This window comes from Vanellus vanellus, assembly GCF_965231255.1.
Source record: "Vanellus vanellus genome assembly, chromosome: 19".
Classification (NCBI taxonomy): domain Eukaryota; kingdom Metazoa; phylum Chordata; class Aves; order Charadriiformes; family Charadriidae; genus Vanellus; species Vanellus vanellus.
In genome coordinates, this window is record NC_138924.1 from 4230385 (window position 1) to 4256912 (window position 26528).

The window sequence follows — 26528 nt, forward strand, 5'->3', positions numbered from 1 at the left end:
AAATATAAACGATCTTAGAAGGAGCCTGTAAGGTTTACAGAAACACAGGGAAGATTGTGGACCATGTGAGGAGAGTGGGAATTACACATTAGATTTCATTGGAAGTAGGATGGTACCCTCTTTATTCAAGTTTTTTTTTTTTTCTTGATTACCCAACAGTCTCCTGAAAAGCAAGCCAGAGATAAACCAGTTTATATAGAAAACTTTATTAGCTGTGATAGTTGTCAAGTCTTAATGTTCCTAGAATTAATTTACTCAATGAATTAATATATCCTGAGAAAAATCTTTCTTGCTGGAAGTCAAAAAGTTTCCCCGTTTTCTGTGCACATAATGGGATTGCAAGGGCTTGAAGTTGTGTAAATGAATGTGATTAATTTAGTTATGCCTCTAGCATATTAGATGGAGTTTAATTTGAGCTTGTAATTTTGTTTCCTTTCTGTATGAGCAGTAGTGGATATGGGGGACAGCAACTTCATGCCAATGAAAATGCTAAAAGAGGAAGTTAAGAACACCTTACTCAGTGGAGCAGCAATCTTTTTCCCAGATAGACAGACCAGGCGGCACCAGCTCTTCACCATGATGGTAAACCATTAAATGAGAAATTGCTTGTTTAGTACCTGCTTTCTTTATACAGAAAAGAGGACAAATCTGAGTTCTTGTTGTCAAATAATGTATATTTTGTCCTGTTAAAGTAAAACCCTTTTTTTTTTTCTTTGCCTCTTTTTACCCTCCCCCTTCTCTCTCTCTGCAGCTTATCCAAAGAAAGAGGAGCTAACCCTGCCTTTCTTACCAAAAATGAATAGTAGAACGCAGAAATTAGAATTATTTCTCACAGAGGAGGGAGACAGAACATATCATAAAAATAAATCTTTTTCCTTTTCTAGAAAAACATCACAGAGCAAGAACATAAGCAATCTGTACATCTTGCCTTCAGATCCTTGTGTACCCACTTCAGGTAAGGGGTTCTGAAATTGAAAATAATTGTCTGACACCCCACGTCTGTTAATAAGTTCATATTTAATCCTTTTTAGAAATGTTATTCCCCTGGAAAATCATTTTCCACAATAATCAACTGACTTTGCTTTAGAAAGGAGAATGCTACTACTTAATATGTTTATTAACCAAATAGCTATATAAAACATTGCCCAAGGTTGGTGCTGAAATCACAGTATATTGCTCTTATACTTCTAGGCTGTCTTCCAGTTTTTAAGTGATTGTTTGTCCATGGTGATGGTTTGTATTGATTTAATCAGTCTAGAGTCATCAGAACCCAAACACTTTTGATTTTCCTAGTAATGATACAGTAGGATCTCTCCAGATTTGTCACAAGGATAACTAAGTTTGTATTTTGGAACTGTGCCACTTGTTGTTGGTTAGTAAGAAGATCTTTGTTTTGTAGTGATCAAGATCCAGGTGGACTCTTATTATTACCAGAGAAAGGAGTTTCTGCAAATTTTGACATAAGTGAAGTGCTATCAGTCATGGATACCCTGCTGCTAGTGGCAGCAAGAGAGGTAACTGCCTTTGCACTCTTTCTCTTCCTACTTCTTTGCTGTGATTTTTGTGTGAATTCAAGCACAAGCTGCATGCCTGAGACATATGCTAAAGAGCTAACTTTCCTGTTCTTCTGGATAAAACTATTCATGGCTATTCAAGTCTGTAGGATTAGGTTTTCCAACCGATGGAAATCTTTTCCTTTAAGCATTAACATTTCATAATGCTAGAGTAAGTAATGTATAAGATGAGGAGTTCTTCCATAGCGTTGAAAAGACTTTATAGCACCCTATCAACACTAGGAAACAGAAGTAATCATCCCATATTGAGAGGTTAGAATTGGTCATGCCACTAAGGGAGGTGTAAATGGAGGAGGGTCGTTTGCATATGCAGAAAAAAATGTGCTGAGAACATCGAGTGACTCATATGTAGCTATTCCTACTTAAAATTGCGATTTATCAAACCAAAATACATTAGTTGCTTCATAGCGTTATATGCTGCTTGTCAGTTGCATTTAATCTTTTTTGTGGGGTGATTGGGATGATAATGTCCAACACAGTTTACTTAGTTCGTATAGTATGTCATTCTGCAGCAGCAGAGGATATCCTTTTACGTTCTTTATTTTTCAGTGTGAAATGATGATGCTGGATGTTGCACAGCAAGAGAGTGGCACAGTCTTGTCTTCCTTATTCTGGTCTGTTCAAGGTAGCCTCCTTTCATGGTGCTACCTGCAACTTAAGGGTAGCGATAATTCAGCCAAGGATCTTGCTGTAGGAATACTTAAAAACTGTAAGTGCTGGGATTGAATACAGAATTAAATGTGGTGTGATACAGGACTTTAAAATGTGATTTTGCAAATAGCAGAGTAATCGGGGTTCACTAGTGGTTGCCTGAGGCATTCCCATAACCGTCGTAGCATTTCCAGTCTCTCTAGGACAGAATCTGTAGGTATATTGAGCAACTAAGAATTTTAGCCATATTGATGATTTTACGTTGGGAGAATCTTCAGAAAACATTTCAGTAACTTTTGGGTGTCAAATACTCGGGGGCGGGAGGGGGCAGAAATACAATTACAGACTTTCATTTGAACATTTTGTGTTGTTTTTTTTTTTTTAAATTTCCCGTATTTTCATAAGCTTCTGTGTGGCAGTATGTATTTTCCTAGATGTTTGTAATAGCAAGAAGAAAGGAACTTAAGAAGCTGGACACTTCTAAGGGCTGTTTTGCTACAGCTGCCTTTTTTTTTTTTTTTTTTTTGTGCAGCAGCTCAGTGGGCCAAGTACTTAATGGAGATGTGGCTTTATGTAAAATTACTTCATATTTATGTTCTTTGTGTATGAATAAGTTTGTTGTGTTCCTGTCTTACATTTTAAAATGGAGTAAGGCTATAGCTAAAAATTATTAGACTTATTTGTTAGTTAAGCTGCACGTAAGTTTACACAGAGAAGAGGCTACTTGATGCACAGACATTATTGAAACAATCTTGGACCATTTGATTAAATTACTCATCGCTGCTCTTTTTTTTTTTTTTTAATATCGTTGATAAGCATAACTTGTTTCCACAATACAAATATCACAGAAAACTTCTCTGAACTGTTTTCTCTCTTGAGTGTCACTGCCTTGGGGCAGCAGATGCCTTTCCTGCTGTCTGTCTTCTTGTGCACATCACTGTGCGCTTAAGTGTTTGATAAAGCAGGTTGTGGTAGCAAGTCCTTAAGGTGGCTATTAAGGGTTTTTTTTCTCTTTAGATGTGGGCCAGTTCCTGTCAAATATCAGAACGATTTTGCAGTCACTTTTATCTCAATATAGTGGCAAAACAATAGTAGAAAAAATAAGTAACTCTGTCTTTGCTATGGCAACTCGTCAGCTGGTAAGTGAACATTGGGATTTTGTACTATTCCCGGGTAGCATGGCTATGGTGAGGCGCGTTTTCATGAGACCTGTGTTTTCTCCTAGGTCATCTTCTTGCTGGATTTTTGCACTTTAGACATTCCGTACTGTACTCTGCTACAGGGATTCAGCACTTTGATAGAACCACTGAAAAGCCTTTGTAGTGAGCCTCATAAGGTAACTAAAGATACAGACACTAAGTAGTACAGTGAAACAAAAGCAAAATAGCAAGAAAGACATCTCAGGTGATTCTGTTGGTAAGCGTTTGAAAGGAGCTGGGAAACTTCTACAAATACAGGAATGTAATGAAATAGTAAGTGAAGGAACTAGAAATGTGTCTGTACTAATATGGAAGATGAGCAAAATGACCAGAAAGTGCAACTGGAATGAGAAGCCTAGAAGGCAGATAGGAGGAGGGATTCTGAGAACGAAAGAGGAAAATTAAAAATAGTATGTGCTTAACATTTAGTTTCATTGCTTGTGGTAATGCAAATAGTCAGTATGTCTGTAGTGTAGATGTTTAAATCTGCATTAGTCATCCAGACTCTCTTTTGTTATCACTGGAGACTTGTAGGCTCCTCTTGGGTGAGACTGTCTTCTACCCCAGTAGACTAGATGAATTTTGCTTTACAAGTGCTACTTTAACATGATTATCAAGGATATCTTTATAACTAGTTTAGGAGTAAATCAATGCTCTAGCCTTCTAGCTCTGTCACCTTGAAAGTATAGACACAAAAATCTAACGTGGTAATTTTTTTTTAATGCTTTACTTTCTCAAGAATGCATGTTCATCTTACAGATGGAAATGGAAAGCTGGCAACAAGAACAGCCTGTAGTATTGCGAACGTGGACAATGGAATCTCCTCATAACTATGAAAATAATTGCCATGAGGTCTCAGTCTTCCTATGTCATGGGGCAACTTACTTTGAGGTGGAATTTGATGAAAAATGTGAAACTGAAAGGAGGTAATTTAGTCTTGTGCTGTGTTAGATTCCAGTATCTATTTGTGGAGGGCATGTTGTAATGGGCAAGGATACCTCTTGTACTCCAAGCATGCCATTTCAATTTCTTCATTGTCCTGCGTAATATACAATGTGTTATTCTGAATGACTTCTTGTGCTGAAAGTCACTTCTGGCAAATGTGCAGACATGCTATTTTTATGAATTTTTGCTTCCTTTGGCCTTGGTCTGTTTTGTAATGTTGCTGTGACCACCACAATTTGTGCTTGTGGTATTTATTTTGCCCTCTTTAGGCAAAACTGTTGGCTTGGTTTGTCCTGGTAACATATCAGGCCACTGCTTAGTTAAGGCATGTGTCAGATGTTAAAATTAGCACCCACTGCCAATTCTGAAGGGTTGGGAAAGTTCTGCAGGAAAGCAGGTCTGTGTTTGCTGGGACTATTGCATTGAAACGTGAAATAAATTCCTTAGTAATCAGGTGGAGCAATGCAGGTGTGGTTCAGAAAGATGTGACAGAGTACTCTGAGATGCGGCACTTGTGAAAATCCAAAAGCAAGCATTTTTCCCCCAAAACTTAAAAAGTAAATATGGAAGTAATGAATTGCAATTTTCACAGGTATGATTACCTGGAGTTTACTGATGCCAGAGGTGCAAAAACTCGTTACGATACAAAGGTTGGCACTGAGAAGTGGCCTAAGGTGAGCGTCTTTAAAATTCTGAACCAAGTGATATATCCAACCTTGGGAATTTCTTATGATTCTTGTGGAAAACCCATTGTCTAAAGGGATGTGTGCTTCTGTGTGTGTGTGTTTATTCCCTCTGAAAGGTGGGGGGCAGGAGGTGGGGAACAAAGTCTGCAGTGATGCAGATAAAAGGAGTGAATGAGTAAAGAATCCCTCTTTGTTGCTGTTAGCAAAGGAGCAGTCAGTCAAAATGAAAAGTAATAATCATGTTTAACTGCCGGTAACTACTTGGGTAAAACTCGTTGACACTGTGCCCTCACAATTCTTTACATCATGAGAGAAGCGTAGTGGTTCCTGTGGCTACGCTCTTTCTTCAATGACACCTACCCAAATGGGATGCTCCTCTAGTGGTTTATGGCTCTGACTTCTAAAGTTCAATCGTCTATAAAATTGCTCATTAAGCTACTGGATAGAAATTTTACCTGCTTAGTATTGTGGGTTTCTCATTCAGATGGTGGGGGAAATTAGATCTGTTGTGGACAGAACATAATACTGAAAAACGGCAGTTGCTGAAGGGAATTCATTACCCTGAAACGTCTTCCTGTCATGTACATTTGGCAAAATGACTGTTTTGTTGCTCTGTAGAAAGTGACCTTTAAGGCTGGCCCACGGCTGCAGTTTCTCTTTCACTCTGACAGCAGTAATAATGAGTGGGGCTACAAGTTTTCCGTCACTGCTTATGGCCTACCAGATGTTGCCGTTTCTTGGGGCTTGGATTTACAGCTTCTTGTATCCCGGTTGATGGGGCGCTTGGCTTCCCGAAGTATGGCGCTGAAATCTCTACGAGGTGAGTGCACTGAGTAGCTCCGGAAGTTGTGATGCCACGTAAAGAGGAGATACAAGGACTTTATGTTTCGAATCCCCTGTGAAAATAAAGTTCCTTTCCTATTTCTCTCTTGACTGAAGCTGGAAGACTTGCTGTCTTGCTGCTTAACAAAGAGCTGTACCCGCTCTTTGTGGCAAGCCTGGCTGCTCTTCTGCAGGACTACGCTGATAATGTCACAGGGATCACTGCCATGTCTCTAAGATTCAGAAGCCAATGTTAGGAAGACACGGACACCTGGAAGTAATCATACTGAGCTGAATTGTACTTATGGAGTAATACCAGAGTTTGCCCAATCTTCTGTTCTTCCTGTTCTTTTTTTCTTTTAAAATTGTTCCCTGGTGCTGTGACCCACCCCACGTTGGTGGTGTGAATATGGAGCCAGCAAACTGGAAAAAATACAGAGCTTAGAACACAAATTATTTTAAAACTTTCACATGGGCATTTGGTATTGATTTAAATTTGAATTTACAAATTAAGTTTGGCTAATTTCAGAAGTTAAGTACACTTAGGATTTGGGCCACTGAAGATATGTAAAATACAAAATATGAGATGGGTGCCATAAGAAAAAAAAAAAAAACAACCAAACAAAAGAGTTGTTTATTTTTTAATTTCAAAACTCAGAACACTTATGTCTAGTTTCCTAAATCTGAATTCACTCACCACTTTGGAGAAATTAAACAAGGTTAAAGAGTTCTTGCTGCAGTCAGGTGGTCAGTAATTACCTTGGAAAATTAGGCAGGTACTTACCTGTGAATTTAGGGAACTGATTGAAGTGTTCTTATCGTAGAATATTTTCTTCCTTTCTTAATATGAGCGTGCTTATATATAGCTAATGATTATGTCTTTAGCAGGAGAAAAAGCTTTTAAACTCTTGCAAATTGGTGAATTTCTATGGTCATAAGTACGGCGAAAATGTTTAATTTAAAGTCCTTCCATAATGTAACATATCATCACTGTAAGATAAGCTATTGATGCTATCATTAAAGAAAAGGTACATCAGTTCTCTGCACCCCATTATAGAAACAAAAGTTAGAGAATATTGTTAAATCACTTGTTCAGTCTATTTGCATTACCTTTTTTCCCCCTACAGGATGTTTAACATGTATTGTTTTCATTAATCTGTAAAAATGAACAAAAATATTTCCTAACCGAAGTGTCTGTTCTGAATTTCTTGCAGAACTAGGTAGTGAAGCAGACTTGCCTCCTTTGAAAGTAACATCAGTTCTTAATTCTCCTCTGTGGAAACCTGTCTTCAGGCATCAGATGTGTCCTGAGGCACTCCCGGGAGCCAGTCAGAGCAGTAGGCTGCACCAAGATAAAAAAGAGGTACTCGCACCACCCACTGCTTTTGTTTCATCAGCGTCAAATCCCTGTGTATCACACAGTTGCATTCAGGCCTAATTAGTTGATATGTCCTTAAGCATATGCTGTTGTGCTGATGTTGTCATCACTTGTGGTGTTTAATTAAATAGCAAAAAGAGGAAAGAAACTGTTGGCCTGTGCCCTTCATCAGTTTCCTTTTTCATAGAATCATAGAATGGTGGGGAGGGACGTTCAAAGATCATCTCATTCACACCCCCCCACACCTTGGGCAGGGACATCTTTCATTAGATCAGGTTGCTCAACTACAGTAGATATACTGCAGCTTGACTTAATTGTAGAAATTAACTGCAAGATTTTTTCCGATACTGTTAAAATAAGTGTTTTCTAACTTTCTTTCCAGGCTAGGAGCTCTCACCAAGATGACTGCCGTAACTTTCTTATCGACTTTGCAAAATCAGATCCTGCCCAGGACTTCAGTGGGCAAAAATCTGAACTTTTCAAAGGACTTATACAGGCATGTAAAAAACAGACCCCAAAGACAGATATAGTTGCTGGTTCTACTGTTGATCAAGCTGTGAACTCAACATTTGCTGCTTTGGTGTATCTCACTCCAGAGTTATATGAGAAGCTTCAAAAATATGGTAACTCTAATATTAGACTATCTTAATAATGAAGACTTAAAGTTTGTAAAAAGCTGTCTTAAAGTTCAGTTTATAAACTTTGAAAAATCAGTTTAGTGTGACGACTTTAAAAAATATGTTCTGTATAAAGAAATCATCGTTTAGGTAGACTGGGTAAGCCTTATCTCTAGAGTGTTTATTTTTTATTAATATATGCTTTTATCTTCAGAGCTCTGTCCAAATATTAATAACCGTCATAAGGTACTGACTAAGCCTTATAAGGATATACCCAGAGAGAGTAGCGATGTCCTCTGGGGTTTTAATTCGGAACAATGCAGCTCCCAGTGATTAGTGGTTCTCATATCAGTTTCCACTCTCAATGTATCTTTTCTAAAAAGCCAGCACAGACTTACGTATGTTTTTAAATGCTGGGACTGGAGGAGGTGTGAATTACCTCTCAAAACTGTGGAAACTAACCTTGGCATCCTCAAAATACCTATATTTTTTTTTAATATTTTTTTTTAAAATAAAAGGTAACATTTTGCTTTTAACTTGTATAATGTCCATTGTATTATAATTTATATATTTTTAGTAAGTAAAATGAACAACTTTTAAACTTACAGCATCCTTCCTTTAAGCTTATTGATATGTTCGTAGTATTGGATAATAAGGTGTTACTGCTTTTGAAAGGTTTCATTTTAGGCTTTCACTTTCTGTCACAATTTTGAAGCTCAACACGGTACATTTTGAGCCGTGAAGTTATGGGTAAAGATGATTGACACAAAGACAGACTCGATGACTAAAGTGGTTATTGCCTTTTAGTCATTTTGTCAATGTCTGACAGTTGATCTAATTTTCTGAGTAGAATTGAAAACAGTGATAGCTCAGGGAAATATTAATGAGTGGGTAAGATATCCATCCTACTATTATGTTAATAGCTTCATCTGTGGGTCTTGCTGGGGCAGACTGATTTCAGGCCCCCTGTTGACCTGTGCCACGTGAAGTATGTACAAGTGGTGCTGAAAAGAAGATGAAAAAAATAAAAAATAAAAAAACCCTGGGAATGGGAGTGGGAAAACCCTGAATAGGAATGTCTCTTTCTCTGTAGTCGTTGACAGGCCAGTTTTGATGGAAACTGTTTTGTCAGGTCTTTAATTTTTGTAAATTGATCTTGAAAGTCTGTTCCAGAAATTCATAGCAAAAAACAAGAGGAAGGGGAAAGATAACTAAATACATCTATAGAGCTTTACGTTAATACTAAGCGTTTCTTGATTATTCTGATATCAGTTTGCATTATGGATATTTGCATGTATAGGGAGAGGTTTTTATTTTCCATGACTGTGGGCATCAATTTTGGGAGGAAACGGGAAAGATATTCATAATTTAACTTTGCAAATAACTCTGCCAAGGTGCAGTTTACATACTTAAGGCATATGAAAGTTGGCAGGTTTTATTCCCTATTTTTCTTATAGGCATAATTCCAAGTATTGACTAAGAGACGAAGGGAAGACTCTAGCGTAATTTTAGTTAAGTAGTCAAGTTGTGTAAAAATGGAGCTGTAAATAAACAGGACTCTTTTTTTTTTTTTTTTTCTCTCATTTCCAGTCAACAGTGGAGGCAAGGTGCCTTTGAGTGATGAGTTTGCCCAAGTGTATTCCCTGGCTGATTCAATTAGAATATGGATGGTAAGATCATTCAGGAGGATATCTATTAATGTCATTTACCTTAATATTTTACAGTGCATTGTTAAGGCGTAGGGTGGAACCATGTTTTCCTTCAGGGATTCTAGGTCAACTGTTTTCACTTAGGAAGAACATATATTGACTTCTAAACTTTGAACTTAAACATTTAAATGAATTCTTAAACTCCTGTTCTTCCCTCAGCCCCAGATGTATCATCATGAGCATTTAGGACTGTGTTTGACTCAAAATCAGTTAAATTGGTGTTATTTTTCAGCAAGAATGTGTGTTAATTAGGCAGATTCTTACATAGCAGTTGGAGTTCTTTTGAGGTACAGCATAGAAAGAAATCTGTCTTAAACATCATTCTCACAATAATGCGATGCTAACAGAAAAAGAAATAATTGCTTCTTTGACAAGCAAGTAACTGGCTTCGGTTCAGAGTATGGTTTTTTGCGTGTAGTTTTCCTTGAAACATACGCCTTATGTCAAGAGCTGGTGTCATCGACTCACAACCTGGTGAGAGGTGTCTGCGTCATCACCTGCAGAGAGCCAAAATTAATTTAGATTTCACCAGTCTGCAGGAGATTCTAAATGTTAACAACAGTGTGGCCTTCGAGAACGGCTAATTCAGTCTGCGGCCCGCTTTTCTGCTACTCTTGTGAGCCCTTGAGATGTGGGCCAGCCAAATGAACTGTTCCAGTACCTTGTGACCTCTTCCCTCCTCTTTCTTGCCTGCAAGAATTCCTGGCAGCTTGATACACTAGGGATGCAAGGAGTGCAGGTGGATGTTAAGATGAGAAACTGCATTGTACAGGTGTCAATGCATCTCACAGTCCTCGCGAGTTAGATGCCATGATGCTTTTGGAGAATCTTATCTCATGACTGGATGCGTGTCTTTTGCTGAGCGGCGGAGGTAGAGGGGAAGCCTTCTTTTTCTTGGAGGGCTGATACACATCCAGCCACCAGACAGGGAAGGCTATCAGCCTGCAAACCTTGAGCATCTCAGTATGGGGCTGTGTTATCTGCTCTGATAGTTTAGGTATTGCTCTTTGAGACTACTGGGTGTTTTGTTCTGCAGTGGGGAATAGTAAATACTGTCATCTGTTCCTGAGATTAAATTCGCCTAATGCAATGCGGTCTTCATACTGCCTTGCTGTATAGATATATAGGGGGAGTCATATTTTAACTATTTTACCATCCTGTCTACAGTTGGAAATGAAGCAGAAATCCGTGATGGGTAGGGGAAATGATATGGAGGAGAAGCAGAACACAGAAGCAAGTGAGGTGAACCCAGAAACTCTTGGTAAGTAGTGCCTTTCCAAATGTATAAGCATTCCATGTAGTTTAGTAAAGCGTTGCCTTATAAATCTTAGCACTTACCTTTTACAGCAAAAGTAATTTAGCAACTGTGGTTACTTTTTAATACCTTAAGAGAGAAAGTGGTATGCATTACATGAACCGTCAGGGATTGTGTTCTGGTATTCTTTGCAGAAAATAGTAGGTGAGAAAATTCTACAGAGAGTGACCTCTCACTTAGGTCACCTGGTTCTGAACTTAGGTTCATCTATTTTTATAGATGCTTGTTACCACAATCAACTGATCTTAGAATAGCAGCTGATTGCTATTAGAATAAAATGTGTTCTCATTGACTACTGTGTGCTTCGTATGGTTCAGTGTGATTATTCAAATTTAGCATTTGGAAATCTAGAATTAGGTAACTGATAGCATCGTGATCAATATAGTAAGAACAGTATTTTCTAGCTGTCTTGGCTCAGAAGAAACAAGATAAATTACTTTCTTCCTAAGCAGAAGATAGCAAGTTTGGTGTTCTGTTGTCATACTTCTAACTCTTCCAATTTTTATACTGCAGCAAAACTTTGTATGCAGAAGAGCCTTTTGTTATTGAATTTTTTGCCCGTAAGAGCAAAGACGAAAGATTCTGCTTCAGACAGTTTGGAAGCCCAAGATATTGATGATATCCAACAGTATGTCAGTGATAAATGCCAAAGAAAAGATTCTGTTGTGGACACAGACTTCCAGGCAGCACATTCATTGTCTTCCAATGGAGTTACTCATCCTGTTTCAAAAGAGGGGGGCCAAAAAACACAGTCTGATATGAAGATTAAACAAGTTCCAGACCCCCTCCAAACAGAAGAAGCATCTGCATTTCATAGCAAGCCTGTTGAGAATACAGTTTCACAGCAAGAAGATACATCATCACCTCCTTCCACTCCTACGCGAAAATCTCAGTTCAGCCGTGGAAGACTAAGGCTGCTGTCTTTCAGATCAATGGAAGAGCCGAGAGCTGTGCCTACTGTGAAGGAGAAATATCCTATATTGAAAAACACGTTAGACTTTATTAAGGACCAATCACTTTCACATGAAAGGTAAGCACATTGAAAATGTTGCCAATTATAAAATACAGAAACTTGTCTTCAGGCCTCTTCAGATGGAATCAAACATCTTTTAGCTTCAAGATGGTATTGAAAATCATGTTGTACATAAATAGTTGTCAGATTTATGTATCAAACTTCAATTATTTACAACCATGTAGGGGCTCGTAGAGAGTATTATTCCCTTTGATTCACTGCTATGATGTAGAGCTTCAGAATGTGAAAAACCGTTACTTGGCTGTTTCTAGTCTTGCTCCTGAGATCCGTTTGCAGTGGCATTTTCCCTCTTATCTACAAACAACAAAGACATGGTATAGCAGTACTAGAAATCCTTGATACCAAATACAGAATAGTTGCATCTCATTAAATTACCTGACATTCTGAGAATGTAAATCAAAAGAGAGGTTTCCAATTCTCAGTTTGTCTATTTTAGGCTCTGAAACTTGGACTGGTGCAGAAAGTCCTGGATTCTGGTTGAAGCTTTTTTACTCATTCCAACTGCAATGTACTACTGCTGAAATGCAACTGAAAATTTAGATACCAAACTCTTGTTCAAGTAGTCGAGTACTTCTTGGATTGTGATTTATTTGTGTTATTTTAAGCACGATGTTTTGAAGGCCTCATAGATGTTTTTTGCTCTTCTTAGTGTTCTAAAGGTTCTTGCTCTGAGAAAATCCCAAGGGCAGAGTATTATGGAAGTGCTCAAGACAATCCGCCAGTGCCTAGACTCACTTGGGCAGCCACACTGTTTTCATCCGCCGTGTGTACTTTTTCTCCTAGAACTTCTAGCCTGTCAGAAAGATTTTACAAAGTAAGTAATTATTTAGACAAGTCTCAGCCATGTGATTTAATATGTCTTTGTGTTCTCCCAGCCACATATATTGAAAACAGTAGAAAGTTTCCATTATCCATGTGGATAACAAAAATATGACCTGAGGAATAATTTTTAGGCTACTATGCATATCTTGTATGCTTCATTTAAAAAAAAATAAATTATTTTCAAGCAGGACTTAGTTGTGCAGCTATTCATGCCAGTGGGCATCATGCAGTTGAACCACAGCATGGATACCTAGAAACACCTACAGTTCCAACCAGATCGAAACAAACTCAAGAAGATTGTAGAGTCTTCAGTTATTGCTTTAGTTTAAGTTCTTGTCTAATTCTAGATTGGTTTCTTTCTTGTCCAGTAATGATGTCGGAATCTAATCCATTTAACTTGTAATTAGTTACGTAGCATTACATCTTTAATTTTTGTGAACTTGCTTTGTAAATCAAGATAATACCTATCTGGCAGAAGAGCTAACTTCCAAGAATAGTGCGTGTTGTATCTTGTTAGTCCAGCATTTGCTTGTTCGTGAATTTTCATAACTTTGGATGAGATACCTGTACAAGACAAATGTTATTGTGGGGTGATATATTCCACTCGTGTGCCAGAGGCTAAAGTGATGGACATGCAAGCAAAGGTCTGCGGTGCTGTCTCCCAGTTGTAGGGCATGCACGTACACACACAAAAAGAGGGGCAAAGAGATCTAAGTTCAAAGAGATCTTGTTCTAAGTAGGGACAGATAATTTGGAAGTTTTTTCAAATTTTGCATACAACTTGAAAGCACTGTCTCAAGGCAGGAGCTCACACTATGCTGTTCTGGTTCGTGAATGTAGGTCTGATTTCTATCGTGTGTCTGGACAGTGCTGTCTGAAATGTGTCGGCCAGTTTCTTACTTGTCAAGAGCTTTTTATACTCATCTTGACGTGCACTGAATTCCCTTAAGATCTTGATTAGATTTTTGTGAAGTACCCTTTTAATTTGAAGGAATGTTCTTTTGTTTGTGCCATGAGAATATTCTCTTTGCCTGTTTTATTTCTTAACTTCTGATTCCTGGCATAGGATTCTTTTATTTTTCTCTGAAAGTGGCAGACTGCATTTTAAACAAAACTAACATCCTTCCCACTTGTGGGGAGTGTTTAAAAGATTGTCTGTTTGTAAAATTTGCACAAAAACATGCTACCTAAAATGTAGCAGTGAATTCTAGACTACTAAAGTGAGTCTTTAATTTCTAGCTACTTTGGAAACTTGGAAGGCTGTGGTGCTGAGCTACACAAAGAGATTCGAGAGTCCTACTATCAGCTTGTTTTGTTCCTGGTAAATTCTGTGAAGGGATTTAGTACTATTAATGACAGGTAAAGTACGTTGCTTGCATTACTTATGTGAGATTTTTTTTTTTCCCCTCTGTTCTTCCTCACTTCTTCCCTTGTCACTTGGTACTTATTGTTTAATGTCTTAATTAAGTTTGACTATACTTTGCATTATTTACAGAGCTAAATAAGGAACATTGATCTTGTGATCAAAAACACCAAGTTAACTTTTTATTAATACTATGCAGGAAAGCACAATAAATTCATCAATGTTAAAACTTCGACTTATTGTGGTGTTTTGTAGTTATAATTCTACAATGTGTTTCTGAAGCTTAATTGTAAAATACTAGAAATAGCAAATTTATTGTGGAATACTTTGACAATAAATATCACAATTCTGCAACCATGCTTTAATGTTAAAGCTCATGTTTTGGTAGCATCCTGGTCAGAATTGTTGGGATTTATAGCCAGCTGTCCTAAAGAAATGTGAATTCTGTGACTATAATATGTTTCCTTACCAGTAACTTCCAAGTCCTTTGTCTAGTTTCAACTGGACATGGCAAAGGTTTCAAAGAGAACAAGTTCCTGCAAATATCAAGAAAATGTTGTACTGCAGAGAAGAGACAGACCCTCTTGCTAATGCTCAGGCAATAGCAAAAGCTCTGTCTCAACTGAATCTGTAAAATATACCATCTGTATTTCAAATTCCTTTGGCTATGCTTCTTGTGAAATTGTGTAAGTTTATGCATTAGTAAACCTGAGTTTCTGTCACATAGTTAATGTAATGCACAGTAAAGCCTGGAAATTGGTGTACAGTGATTGTCCCCCTCTTAACCCCCAAATATGCAGTTTCAGCATTAGGTTAGTGCAGTCATGCTTTGTTGTCTTGTTTTTTATTTAGATCATTGCTTCCAGCCTTATCATGTGTGCAGACAACTCTCCTTCACCTTTTGGATATGAGTTGGGAACCGAACGATCTTTCCTTCTTTGTTGAGATTCAGTTACCACATCTTCTTATGACTACATCACAAGAAAACATAAGTATTCATGACAGTGTCATTTGGTGAGTCAGGAAGAGTGCGGCTTTCACATGGTTCTAACTGTATTGATACCATTTTTACCAAGAAAGGCTCCTGAACTTTGTGCTGGAAAAAGTAGTAAAAATACTACTAACAAGTATGGCAAAACTTTGGCCAGTATCCGAGGGCTTAACTGAAATATTTGAAAATTTTTGGAGCATTACTAGTGCAAAAACTATTACAATTTTATCTTTAACCTGATCACTGCTGGAACATTTCACTCGTTTAGCAGTATAGCAGGAGGTAGATAGTGCTGTTTCTTGTCTTGATAAAAATCAGATGTTTTAACTCCCGCATGTTTCGTTTTTATAGTAGATGTACTTCTTACATGTGAGCAAATGTAAAGGCCAAAAAGCTTTTAAATTTCTCATCTGATGTGCCAACAATACCAAAAGCAGTTTTGTAAGTGTGGACATCTCTGATTTTTGCATTATGCTCCCCATATGTATTTAAGAACTTGTCACGAATGCAAGAAGCAGGTGTCTCTATGGCCATTTATTATCCAAGTGAACCCGAGTTCTCACAATCCTGTTTTTATTACCATGTTATAGCACTTTGTTCTTTAAAAAAAAAAAAAAAAAATCCCAAGTTATAATAGAGAGAAGCCTGATTGCATTCCAACTTAATTTTGAGCTTGCTTTTCTTTTAGTCAGTGGAGTGAAGAAGATGAAATTGCAGACTACAAGCAAAACTGTGAGTGGATGGATGAATGTCAGGATGTAATGTTTGAGACCTGGTATGAAAAGATAGCTCAAGCTGACCCAGAGAAGCAGAGAAAGGTGACCTCATAATTTGCTTATTTATCTGCAGAAGGGGTAATTAGTAGACTTTTAAAAGCATAAAGGAGTGAAAGGAATCTGACTTAAGCTGATTTTTTTTTTTTTTTTTTTTTTTCATTAGTTGGATCCCTGGCTCCCCATAGGCCTTCAAAAGTCTAAAATGATTAAAAGATTCCCATCCTTTTTTTGGGCAGGGAAAATGTTCTGCTTTCTGTCTAAAAGAACTTGCTCAAAGTCAGGAAATAATACTCAAATAAATTGTGTCCATTTATTGCTCCAGATGCACATGTTTGTTGCTCGTTACTGTGACCTGTTAAATGTGGACATATCCTGCGATGGCTGTGATGAAATTGCACCGTGGCACCGCTACCGCTGTCTGCAATGCAATGACATGGACCTGTGTAAAACTTGTTTTCTTGGTAAGAATCATTTAAAAAAACCTCAAAACCCTCTACTTGAAGGCAAAATAGTGTCTTCTAAATTATACATAAAATAAAGTGAAAGACGACTTCTGGGTATTTTAGAAATATTGAGAAATATTGAGAAATTTTCCTAATCTGAACGTGAACTTGAAATTAAGAAAGATCCTTTATCAAACAGGACTTAGAGGGAAATCTTAAAAAATTTCTTTACAGGTGGAGTTAAACCCGAAGGACATGAGGATGACCATGAAATGGTTAACATGGAGTATGCCTGTGATCACTGCCAAGGAGTTATCATAGGTCGGAGAATGAACTGCAACGTGTGTGATGACTTTGACCTTTGCTATGGATGCTATTCTGCAAAGAAATACTCTGACAGGTATTAAACACATGATTTTGTACCGCTACTTCACTTGGCAGAAAAGCGGTAATATGCAACTAAGTACAGTCAGTCATTCGCAGGACGCTTCCTACAAGGCTGCGTCTGACATCAGAACGTCTAGTTGGTGTCCTTCAGGGAAACATAACAAATACAGGACCAGTTCAGCAAAAATTTCTGCGGTTTGGAAACCTGCCCCAACCTCTGAACATACTTAGTAGCAATTGTTTTCTAACCATGGCTGTGAAAGTTTCAGGAGAGTTGTCAACCCTGAATGACAGGATGGAAGAAATGAACAGTGCTGTGGTTAGACAACACAGGTTTCAGTGCTCGACACCAAAGATCTTAAAAAATTTCATTTCTAGAGCAGGAGCTCTTGTGACGGTTCAGGTTCTGTTAAAGGAACACTACTGAAACCAGTGAGGCTCTGACAGTTCACCACACTTGAAGGTCTGCAGTTTGAAACTCTGGAATGTGTTGGGTTTTGCACAGTTTCCCGTAAAGGCGTCGTGTGTTGCTAACTACACTGGTTAGCAAGAAAGTGGCTGCATTTCAAAATTATGTACCTTCTTCTTTCAGCCACTTGCCCACTCACAGCATCACAGTGTATCCGATGGTGACTATTCGAATCAGTGACCGACAGAGGCTCATCCAGCCGTATGTCCACAATTATTCCTGGCTGTTGTTTGCGGCTTTGACTCTCTACAGTGCAGATCTGGCAAATGGGGAGGAAGTAGAAGGAGAGAAACTAGATTCACAGGTCCTCAGTCATGCCAGAGTTCTGCAACATCAGTGCATACAGCTCATTGGAGACTGCTTGATGAAAGCACAGCACGGAAAAGGTGAGTCAGCTCCTCCTTCACTGAAACAATGGTTTCTAGCCAGTGTCAGAAAAGTCTGTGATTACTCGCTCTGAAGTTTCCAAAGGAAAGGGGAAGCTACTGTGTACTTCACTGAGAATAACTGTTTATGTAGAAAGCAAATGTAGAACAAGTGTCGTTCAGGGTCGCTGGAACATGGAAAATAGGGTGCTTGAGAAAATTAATTTTATGCTTACATAAATACTGAAGACAGCTTGGCAACTCTGTGGTTGTTTTTTTTTCCATCTTGCATGTTGTAAAGGGATCAATCAATATAGCTTCATGTTCTGTTACTAACGTGTTACTGACAACTGAAGGACTCGAAGGAAAGCAAATAACGTGGTGGAAAATGTTTTTTGTTCTGCATCTCTTGGCAAGAATTTTTTAACCGTATTTGTGGTATGAGATAAGTTTCTGGGGATGATGTCCGTTTGCCTGGAAATAAGTATCTCTGTAAACTAAGACCTACTACAGAAAATACAGTGATACAAGAGAGACCTATGTTGAATGTAACAAAAATTCTAGACTGAGTTCAAATAAGTTTACTGGTAGGTTTTTTTAAGCAGTTCTGCTACAGCTGAAATACCACCACCACCACTTATGCACGCTCATTAATCTGTTTTTAACATATGTTTTATTGTATAGGTATTTAAGTGGTCAGTAGATAAAAAGCTAAGACAAATTTCATTTACCTTTCATAATTTACACTGTTGGGAGGTATCTCTAACGCCTTCTTAAATTAAGACTTCTACACTGATAGTTTCTTTGTGAGGTGGAAAATGTCACCACCTATTCATCACTATTATTTAATGGAACTACATAAATAAGTGAACATGATGGGGAACATCTTCTTGATGGAGTTGATATTCAAAAGAAGTGTGAGAGGCGAAGTTTTCAGTTCTCTTTCAAAATGTTTCAGTTCTGCTTTTTGCCTATCTTGCCACTCAACAACTAAATAGCTTTTATAACTTTCTTGCTTTCAGGTCTGAAAAATTTAGCTCTCCTCTGCATGTTACCAGAAGGTGAATCCTTCTCAGAGAATGACACTGTTTCAGTCAGTCCTCCCACAGATGGTGCTCCAAAAAGTCATACTGGTGATAAAGCAGTGAAGGGAAGAGATGAGAAACCAAGCACAGGCTCTTTTAGGCATTGTAATGTAAGTACCTGGTATTTACTGAACCTCTGATATCAATTAGACGAGCGTTCTTCAGAAGCTTAAACATCCTATTCTGGATATGTAACTGAAATAGTGGGTCGTCATGATTTCATTTGTAGGTACAAGTTGGGGGACAAGGGAACAGTTGTGGTTGGTTCATTTTTTATTAGATCCAGCTGAACCAAGATGACGATATCACCTTATGTTCTTACAGGCAACTGATTCACTAAAGCGTTGGAGGGCAGGGGCAAAGATTGTCCTTTCTGAAAGGGTTGTACTTTCCTCTTAGTTGTTAGCACTGTAGGAGAACGAGTTTCCTACACTTTTATGCACTGTATAAAATAATAGTTTTATATACAGTGTATAAAACTATTACAGTCTAATGTATAGAGATTTGAGCAAAGTAGAAAAATGTATTTTCAGTGTATGGGTACTTAAGACATGTATACATCAAGAAGTTCTAACAAATAAAAAGTTTTGATATTCGAGGAAAAATGTTTGTCAAATGCAGATGACTGGCGGCTTTTTTCCATGGCTGTTTCTGCAGGTATTAAATTTTGGTTTAATCTTTAAGTGTCTTTGTTTTATTTTTAGGGGAAAGGAGATGCTCGCAATGAAATCCAGTCTCCTGCAGAAGATAAAGTAGGAAAAGAAGGAAGTGAAAGCAAAGCTGTCTTTGCAAAGAAAGCTGTTTTGAGACAAGAGTCAGACTTGTCTGTGGATGATAGTGTTTCTCCAACAGGTAAAATTTGCCATTTTCCCTGTCACAGAAATATCCATTCATATGCAAAGCAAACAGTTGTATTTTTTGTTCCTAACCCATTTTTCTGTATTTGCAAATGTCTTTAATGCAAGTGAGTTGTCTGCTTTGGAAAAACCTGCCAAGCATACTGCTTTGAACAACTGTTACCTTGCAGTTAGTTTAGAGGATTCTAGAAATGGGAGTAGAATTCCACCGATATACATCCATGTATAGAGATTACAGTTCCTGTTGGTCTAACATGATACTTCTGAATTCTTACGTACTTGGAACCAGAAGTTAAGTGTCGTATTCTATTAAAGACTAGTATTGTTAGAATTACGATAGTAAAATGGATCTGTCTGTAGTACTGTCCTTTATGTTTTTCAATAGATGGTGTAAACCTCTTTACCTACCATCTTTTATACACTTTTATAAAGACTTGCTTTTCAAATTTTAATAACATTTTTTAAAAAGGGTTTTTATCCTTAGATTGTAATTATAAAAAATAAGGTATCACTTATTTTTTTAATTCTTTTTGGTCATTCGGGGGGTTCTCTTCTTTTGTTTTAATTTAAAAAGCAGATGACTACCTCTTGGAGGATTCAGCCCAGAAGCAAGCAGAGAAGGTTTTAATACCCAGCCAGGAGCAAGTTTTTGCTGAATGCTCTCAGAAGAGGATTCTAGGATTGCTGGCAGCTATGTTACCACCTTTCAAATCAGTTAGTTCTTTTTACTTTCAATCTGTGTAGTTTTGTAGATGTAACACGAATATTGTGAATAAAATTCATATGGAATTAAATGTGGAGAGATGGGCTCTTCTTACTTACATGTTATAAAATGCGAATCAGAATGTCTTAAGGCATTTCGCATTATTAAGGAATGTAAGAGTTCGTTCCTGCATGGGGGGAGAGGGAAACGAATCTTAATATATCTGTAAAGCAGTCTATCTTCACTGTTCAACAACTGCAAAGTTTAAGCCATCAGCTTAGATTTACGTGTCAGGTCAGCTTAACAGGTCAATAACCGAAGCAGGAATGTAGTTTCTCATTTCCTTTTGTCCCATTTGAAAGAGTGTTAGAACAGAAGATTTTTGTATGTGCTATGACTTTGACTAAGTGTCTTGTTTTCTTTCCCTGCCTTACTGAGATTTTTCTTTTTCCACAGGGCTCCACAATGTCTTTGATTAACCTGGAACAAATACTTCCACTGATGTTTCAGGTTGTAATCTCAAACGCTGGCCACCTAAATGAAACTTATCATTTGACGTTGGGACTTCTGGGCCAGTTAATCCTGAGACTTATGCCTGCAGAGGTGGACGCTGCAGTGGCTAAAGTCCTTTCAGCCAAACATAATTTGTTTGCCGCGGGAGATGGGTCTACAGCGCCAGAAGGCTGGAAGACAACTCATCTGCTGTTCAGTCTGGGAGCTGTGTGTTTAGACAGGTGCTTTTGACTTTAAACCTATTAGTTGCTCTCTGACTGATACTCATTTTCTTTCAAGTGTGCCTCGTGCATAGGGGCTTTTTAATAGAAAGTTGATTAAACCTGTGCCCTGATCATGGAAAGGCCTTAGCATCTGCAGCCTTCGTTGCAGTGAGAATCTCTTCATTTCCTTCCAGAAGAAGGCTGTCTGTTGAAGAGTAACTTAATTTCCTGTGCTTACCTACGTAGCATGATATGGTGGAAGAAGTAAGGTTTTGAAATTTTGCAGAAAACCAAAATGCAGTCCTATGTTTTTTGTATGGCATTATTTCTCTCCTTTGAGTTACCGATCTCTTGCATAACTTGGGAAAGGAGGAGTGTTGCTACCACTTGGCAAAGTGGTAGCTATCACCAGTGCAGAGTTCTGGATCTGGCCCTTTTATGTAAGAGTATTAGAGGGAGACGTTTTTGTATAGTAAAATTGCACTGGAAACAGCAGGGCAGATGTGGAGTGGAATGGAATGGAATTCTGAAGATCTTGAGAAAGCTCTGACATTGATATCATGCTTTTTCAATATGACAGTGTTATTTTTCTGTGTAGCTATGTTTTATAGGGCAGGTCCATTAGCAGATAGAAAAGCATATGAAATCTAAAGGCAGAATATCCCGAGGGTCAGCTGAGGGAAAGGAGTTCCTCAAAGACTAACTTTAGAGCGAGGAGGCCATTCTCATTGGATTATTTGTGTAGTTTGCAGAGAGCAGATAATCACGTACATGGGAAATAAACCACTTGTTGTGCAATGAAAAGCTTGTGAGCTCTGAACTAAAATTAGGAATTAAAGCTAACAATGTTCAGGCACACTTTGATTTGTGACTGTAAACCCTTTAAGAAAACAGAGTAGTATTTATGCTCTAGTGATGAAGAACAAACCAGAATTGATGTGTCAGCTGACATGAAAGCTTCAAATATTTGGAAAAACATTTACATAATAATATGAAAGCTTTAGCTATGACAGATTAACAGTGATAACGCTGTCTTGAGGAAAAACAGTTTCAGGTAAGTCTGTAGTCAGCTCTCCTAATACAGACTGCTCTTGCTTTCCAGTCGTGTAGGTCTGGACTGGGCAAGCTCCATGGCAGATATTCTTCGATCTTTGAACTCTTCTGCGCAGTGGCATAATGTGATCGCTGCTTTCACTGACCATTGCATTAAGCAACTGCCCTTCCAGCTAAAGCACACCAATATCTTCACTTTATTGGTGCTGGTTGGGTTTCCTGAGGTAAGTGGCCTATCGATACTAAAGAAAAGGAAATTGGTTAGAGTTTTTAGGTTTCTATTTCTAAACGCTACGGATTTCATCAATTGGGGATGTCCATTATAAACTGTCAAAACACGGTGTATGTCAGAGTTCACATCTTTCCACTTGCGCACAATTAATGCTTATCTAATGAGGAATAACATAGCTGGTTTTGTCTGGCGTTTCTTGCAGTGCTACTTGGAACTATCACAAGAAAACCAGCTTAGTATGTTTGAGTATCAAAAAGGGCTTTTTATACAAGCGAAACAATCCAGTCTTACTCTTGATAGTCATAACTCTGATATATTGCCTACGTAGCGTTAAGTTGGTTGTTGTAGGCATTTTATTTTTAGACAAGTGAACTGCCGTTTTTCTAAAGATCAGCAAATACCTGGCAGCGAGCACATTGTTCAGCTAAAAAATACGATAACAAATGCAAGCAAATGTAACCAATATAACAGGTGACTGTGTATTTACAAGTAAGTATTCCAAATAATAACTGCAACTCTTGCTACAATTTCAGGTGCTGTGTATGGGGACTCGTTCTGTGTACGTGGATAATGCTAATGAGCCTCATAACGTGATCATCCTGAAGCATTTCACTGAGAAAAACAGGGCAGTTGTAGTAGACATCAAAACCCGAAAGAGAAAAACAGGTTCTGTGACATTTTTATTTTATCAAAGAATCACAGAGTATTTCCTTACAGTTTCTTATGGATACCCAAAAGCGTATTTTAACTAGACCACTTTGTGCAGGTCTGCAGAGTTTGAATTCCTTTATTAGTAAGTGGCCTGATTTTTTTCCTTGCAGGTTAAACCAGATTGTGAAGCTTCTGCAGTAAAGATTCTGGAGACTCATTTTCTTTTTAAAACTGACATTTATTTTTATATAGAAAAGGATTTAGGGACCTAGTTGTTGAGACCATTTTATTAATTGAGATATCTCAGAAATAGGCTTTTGATTAAGCAGTTGTTTCTGTTTTGAGATTTGCTTACTCCTTGTGTCTTATCCTGTACAAACACGTGCTTAATGTTTTAAAACAATTGCAAATCTAAAAAATGTCTGTGCTGCCTCTGTGTATTTAAGTGCTGCTATATAAAGGAAAGGTACTCAGAGCCTGAGCATTTTTGGGATAGTCCATTTTTTTGCTCCAAAAATACTCTGCATTTTTATGAAGTGCCTGTTTCCACTGTGGGCAAGATGTGCTACCTACCAGCAAATGAAGACCAGGAACAAACACAAATATAGCCGTTATCGATTAATTGCTTCTGAAATGATGCCGTTGGCTGTTTTTTCCTGATCCTCTAAAAAAGCATGCCATGAGGACAGGCCTAACTTCTTTAATCCTGTGCTTTATAAAATGTCAGGAGTCTTATCTTCTCTGCTTCCCTTCTGTCTGGAAGAACTTTTCAAAACAGTTTAGATATCCCTAAAAGTTGAGACAAGAATCAAAAAGAGCTATACAGCAGGAAATAGTGTATGCTCCAAGAAATGTGTCTGGATACTTTAGAGTTATCCATTCTAGGGCACATTGGTAGAGTGTGTTGGCTATTATGGTGTCTAAAGGCACCAAAAAACCCCAACACCAAAACCTACCAGCAAACAACAATAACCCAGAGCTAGATGTTGCCTCCTGGGTCCCATTCATTGTACCAGAGAGAATTTTCTTCCTGTATTTCACCTTGCTTAAAAGTTAGTCACGCTCAATGTTTAACATTCAACAAATCAGTTGGATTTCTAGGAGCGAGGGCTTTCAGCTTTGGCAGACATGACCTAATAATGTGAAGTTAATAAAGCAAAGATTGTCCTAAGATTTTACTATTGAAGTTGTTTAAAAGACACTTGGAAAAATCAACAGACTAAACTGCTTTTTGATATTGAAGAAAGATTTGAATATAAAAGCCTTTTTTTTTTACTGTTGACATTTTAAACAGTAAGATCAGCAAGATTTATTTCATTGTATGAATTGCAGGACAGGAATTTTAATTGTAAAATACAACGTGCGCTGCCTTGGCTGCCGTACTGTTTATATGCAAATATGTGCAGACAGTCAGCCTGTTGCCAGAAGTTTACCTAGGGGTTTTTTAACTTGCACTGAAGAACGAAGTATTTTCCTGCCTATTCAATAAGTCTGAGATAATTTTAGTACAAGGCCATTATTGGAACGTACTTCATGTATGGATGATATTCACATCCCAGCCTACTCATATCTACTGGTAAGCGGTGATTTCACAACGCTTTAGGATTAACCTAGTCAATTGTGGGGTTTTTTCTCTCTTGTAGTGAAAGACTACCAGTTGATTCAGAAATGTGGACAAGAAGGCAGTGATTCCCAGACCCAGCTGAGACAGTACCTCCAGCACTTTGTTCTTATATCCACACACCTTCTGCAAACCAGCATGGACAGTAGCTACGCTGAGGCGGTGGAAGCAACTTGGGTCTTGTCGCTTGCTCTCAAGGGGCTTTACAGAACACTTAAGGTATCTTTTGCTTGACACGTAGAATATAATAGATTAACTAGAAGTTTGTATTCTACCTCGCACTACAGGAACTTGACTGAGCACATTGGGGTACTCACCCAAGTTTGTTTCTCTCACAGCTGGCTCCTTTTATCCCCTGTCTGCAGGGGGTTGAAAATGTTCCGAGGTTGAAAGTTTGCTTGCAAATAGCATTTGTGAGTCTGAGTTGAAAGCTGGGCTGCTTTTCCTCTGGGGGGGCTTGACCATTCGTGAAAACTGAAGAAATGTATAGGGATAACACTTTATGGAGTGAAGCTCATTCACCCCTTTTCTTACTTCTGAAGTATTTGAAGAGGGGATCTGTATTTTTTTGGATTGTCAAAGCAAAACAGATATTCTGTTACTACTGTGTGTGTCATAGATAATATTTTGGTATTTTTTTTTAGGGACGTGAAAGAAAAAGATTCCCAACATAGTTCATCTGGGCAGGAAATTTATCTGAGGCCATGTCATAAGGCCTTGCAAGCATTGTGATGCATTGTTCCCTTTTTACTTATTTATTTGTGTATGTCTGTCTGTGTAGATTCATGGTTTTAAGGAGATCCAAGCTGCCTTTCTTCAGTCTGATTTACTTAAGCTTCTAGTGAAGAAATGTAGCAAAGGAACTGGCTTCAGTAAGACCTGGCTTCTGCGAGACTTGGAGGTAAGAAAAGTTATGTTTTGTAGAAGGTCGGGCTTCGCACAGTGTCATGAAAGGTTATGGCACTGCGCTTCCCCTTTGTGAAGAAAGCCTCAAGAGTTTCTAATTAGTCTTTATAAAAATGTTCACTTAACTGTATCTGTGAATCTGCCTTCCTCTGTCCATCATAATTGTGTAGATAATAGTCTAACTTCTTTAATTAAAATCAGCTCCTGCTTTAATCTGATTGTATTTGAAAGAAATTTGCAAGATGAGGCATTAGTCAGCTACTCAATTTCTTTTATGAATTTTATTTAGACTGTTCTTGAAAATTCCATTCTTCAATTTAAAAAATCATAAATCTCAGAGACATATTATCTGTGTTACTTACTGACATGTACAAGTATTACTACAGTGCAATATGGGGATATCAATATGCATGTGGGCACATTTCTTATGAGTGTTCATTAATTGCTGGAAGATAAGCGTGGTGCAACTGTTAGTTATGTTTTATCATAGGCAAGATTTGTGTAAATTCATACTTAAGACGGTAGCAACAATAAGAGAGAGAAAGAGTAAAGCCCTGGGGTTGCCCTGAGCAGTTGCCCCAGGTGGTTGGTTGGAAATGCTGCAGAATCAGATCCGTCCTGTGGGATCTTGCTGCCTCCTGCCCTGCAGCCAGAGCGCCAGCCCGGGCTGGGAGAGCTGTCCCACCTCCCTCCCCTTTGGGCAGCATTGTACTGGGTGAATGATCTGCCCTGAGCATGAAAATGTCTCGCCATAGCTCTGCCCGCATTACTCCTCAGAGCTGAGCCTGGCGCAAACTGGAGGGCCAAGGAAGCGTGTAACATTATTTTTTTTCTTGTTACAAGTACTACTGGTGTTGGCTGTGCTGAAGCCAAAGGTATGTTTTCAAAGGAGAGGAGTGTGTAGGGGCATCGCTATCGCTGGCTTTTGGTGATAGTCACCTCTGCTCTGTTCTTGTCTAAGAATCCCCATCCCTGGAGGTGTTCAAGGCCAGGTTGGACGGGGCTTGGAGCAACCTGGGCTGGTGGGAGGTGTCCCTGCTCATGTCAGCGGGGTTGGAACTGAATGATCTTTAAGGTCCCTTCCAACCTAAACCATTCCATGATTCTATGAATCCTCAAACCTTTGATGTACTGAAATGGTTAAATAATTATTTTCTCA

The 26528-nt window shown here is 38.3% G+C and overlaps 1 protein-coding gene across 1 annotated transcript in view; it reads left to right on the forward strand.

Annotated features, from left to right (window-relative positions):
- The window catches only part of ZZEF1 (zinc finger ZZ-type and EF-hand domain containing 1), a gene marked incomplete at its 5' end in the record, with an annotated part of 61004 nt that overhangs the window by 18439 nt on the left and 16037 nt on the right, over window positions 1–26528 (forward strand). The window contains 29 exons of the mRNA XM_082492905.1: window positions 449–582; window positions 885–955; window positions 1400–1514; window positions 2124–2283; window positions 3243–3364; window positions 3451–3561; window positions 4184–4350; window positions 4962–5043; window positions 5674–5875; window positions 7092–7240; window positions 7638–7878; window positions 9463–9542; window positions 10749–10842; window positions 11410–11926; window positions 12579–12743; window positions 13991–14110; window positions 14967–15128; window positions 15794–15923; window positions 16204–16342; window positions 16559–16724; window positions 17304–17566; window positions 18568–18740; window positions 19335–19482; window positions 20065–20201; window positions 20647–20924; window positions 22009–22183; window positions 22725–22857; window positions 24486–24682; window positions 25245–25364. Of these exons, the coding sequence (XP_082349031.1) occupies window positions 449–582; window positions 885–955; window positions 1400–1514; window positions 2124–2283; window positions 3243–3364; window positions 3451–3561; window positions 4184–4350; window positions 4962–5043; window positions 5674–5875; window positions 7092–7240; window positions 7638–7878; window positions 9463–9542; window positions 10749–10842; window positions 11410–11926; window positions 12579–12743; window positions 13991–14110; window positions 14967–15128; window positions 15794–15923; window positions 16204–16342; window positions 16559–16724; window positions 17304–17566; window positions 18568–18740; window positions 19335–19482; window positions 20065–20201; window positions 20647–20924; window positions 22009–22183; window positions 22725–22857; window positions 24486–24682; window positions 25245–25364 (4751 nt within the window). The remainder of the gene's footprint in view (window positions 1–448; window positions 583–884; window positions 956–1399; window positions 1515–2123; window positions 2284–3242; window positions 3365–3450; window positions 3562–4183; window positions 4351–4961; window positions 5044–5673; window positions 5876–7091; window positions 7241–7637; window positions 7879–9462; window positions 9543–10748; window positions 10843–11409; window positions 11927–12578; window positions 12744–13990; window positions 14111–14966; window positions 15129–15793; window positions 15924–16203; window positions 16343–16558; window positions 16725–17303; window positions 17567–18567; window positions 18741–19334; window positions 19483–20064; window positions 20202–20646; window positions 20925–22008; window positions 22184–22724; window positions 22858–24485; window positions 24683–25244; window positions 25365–26528) is intronic.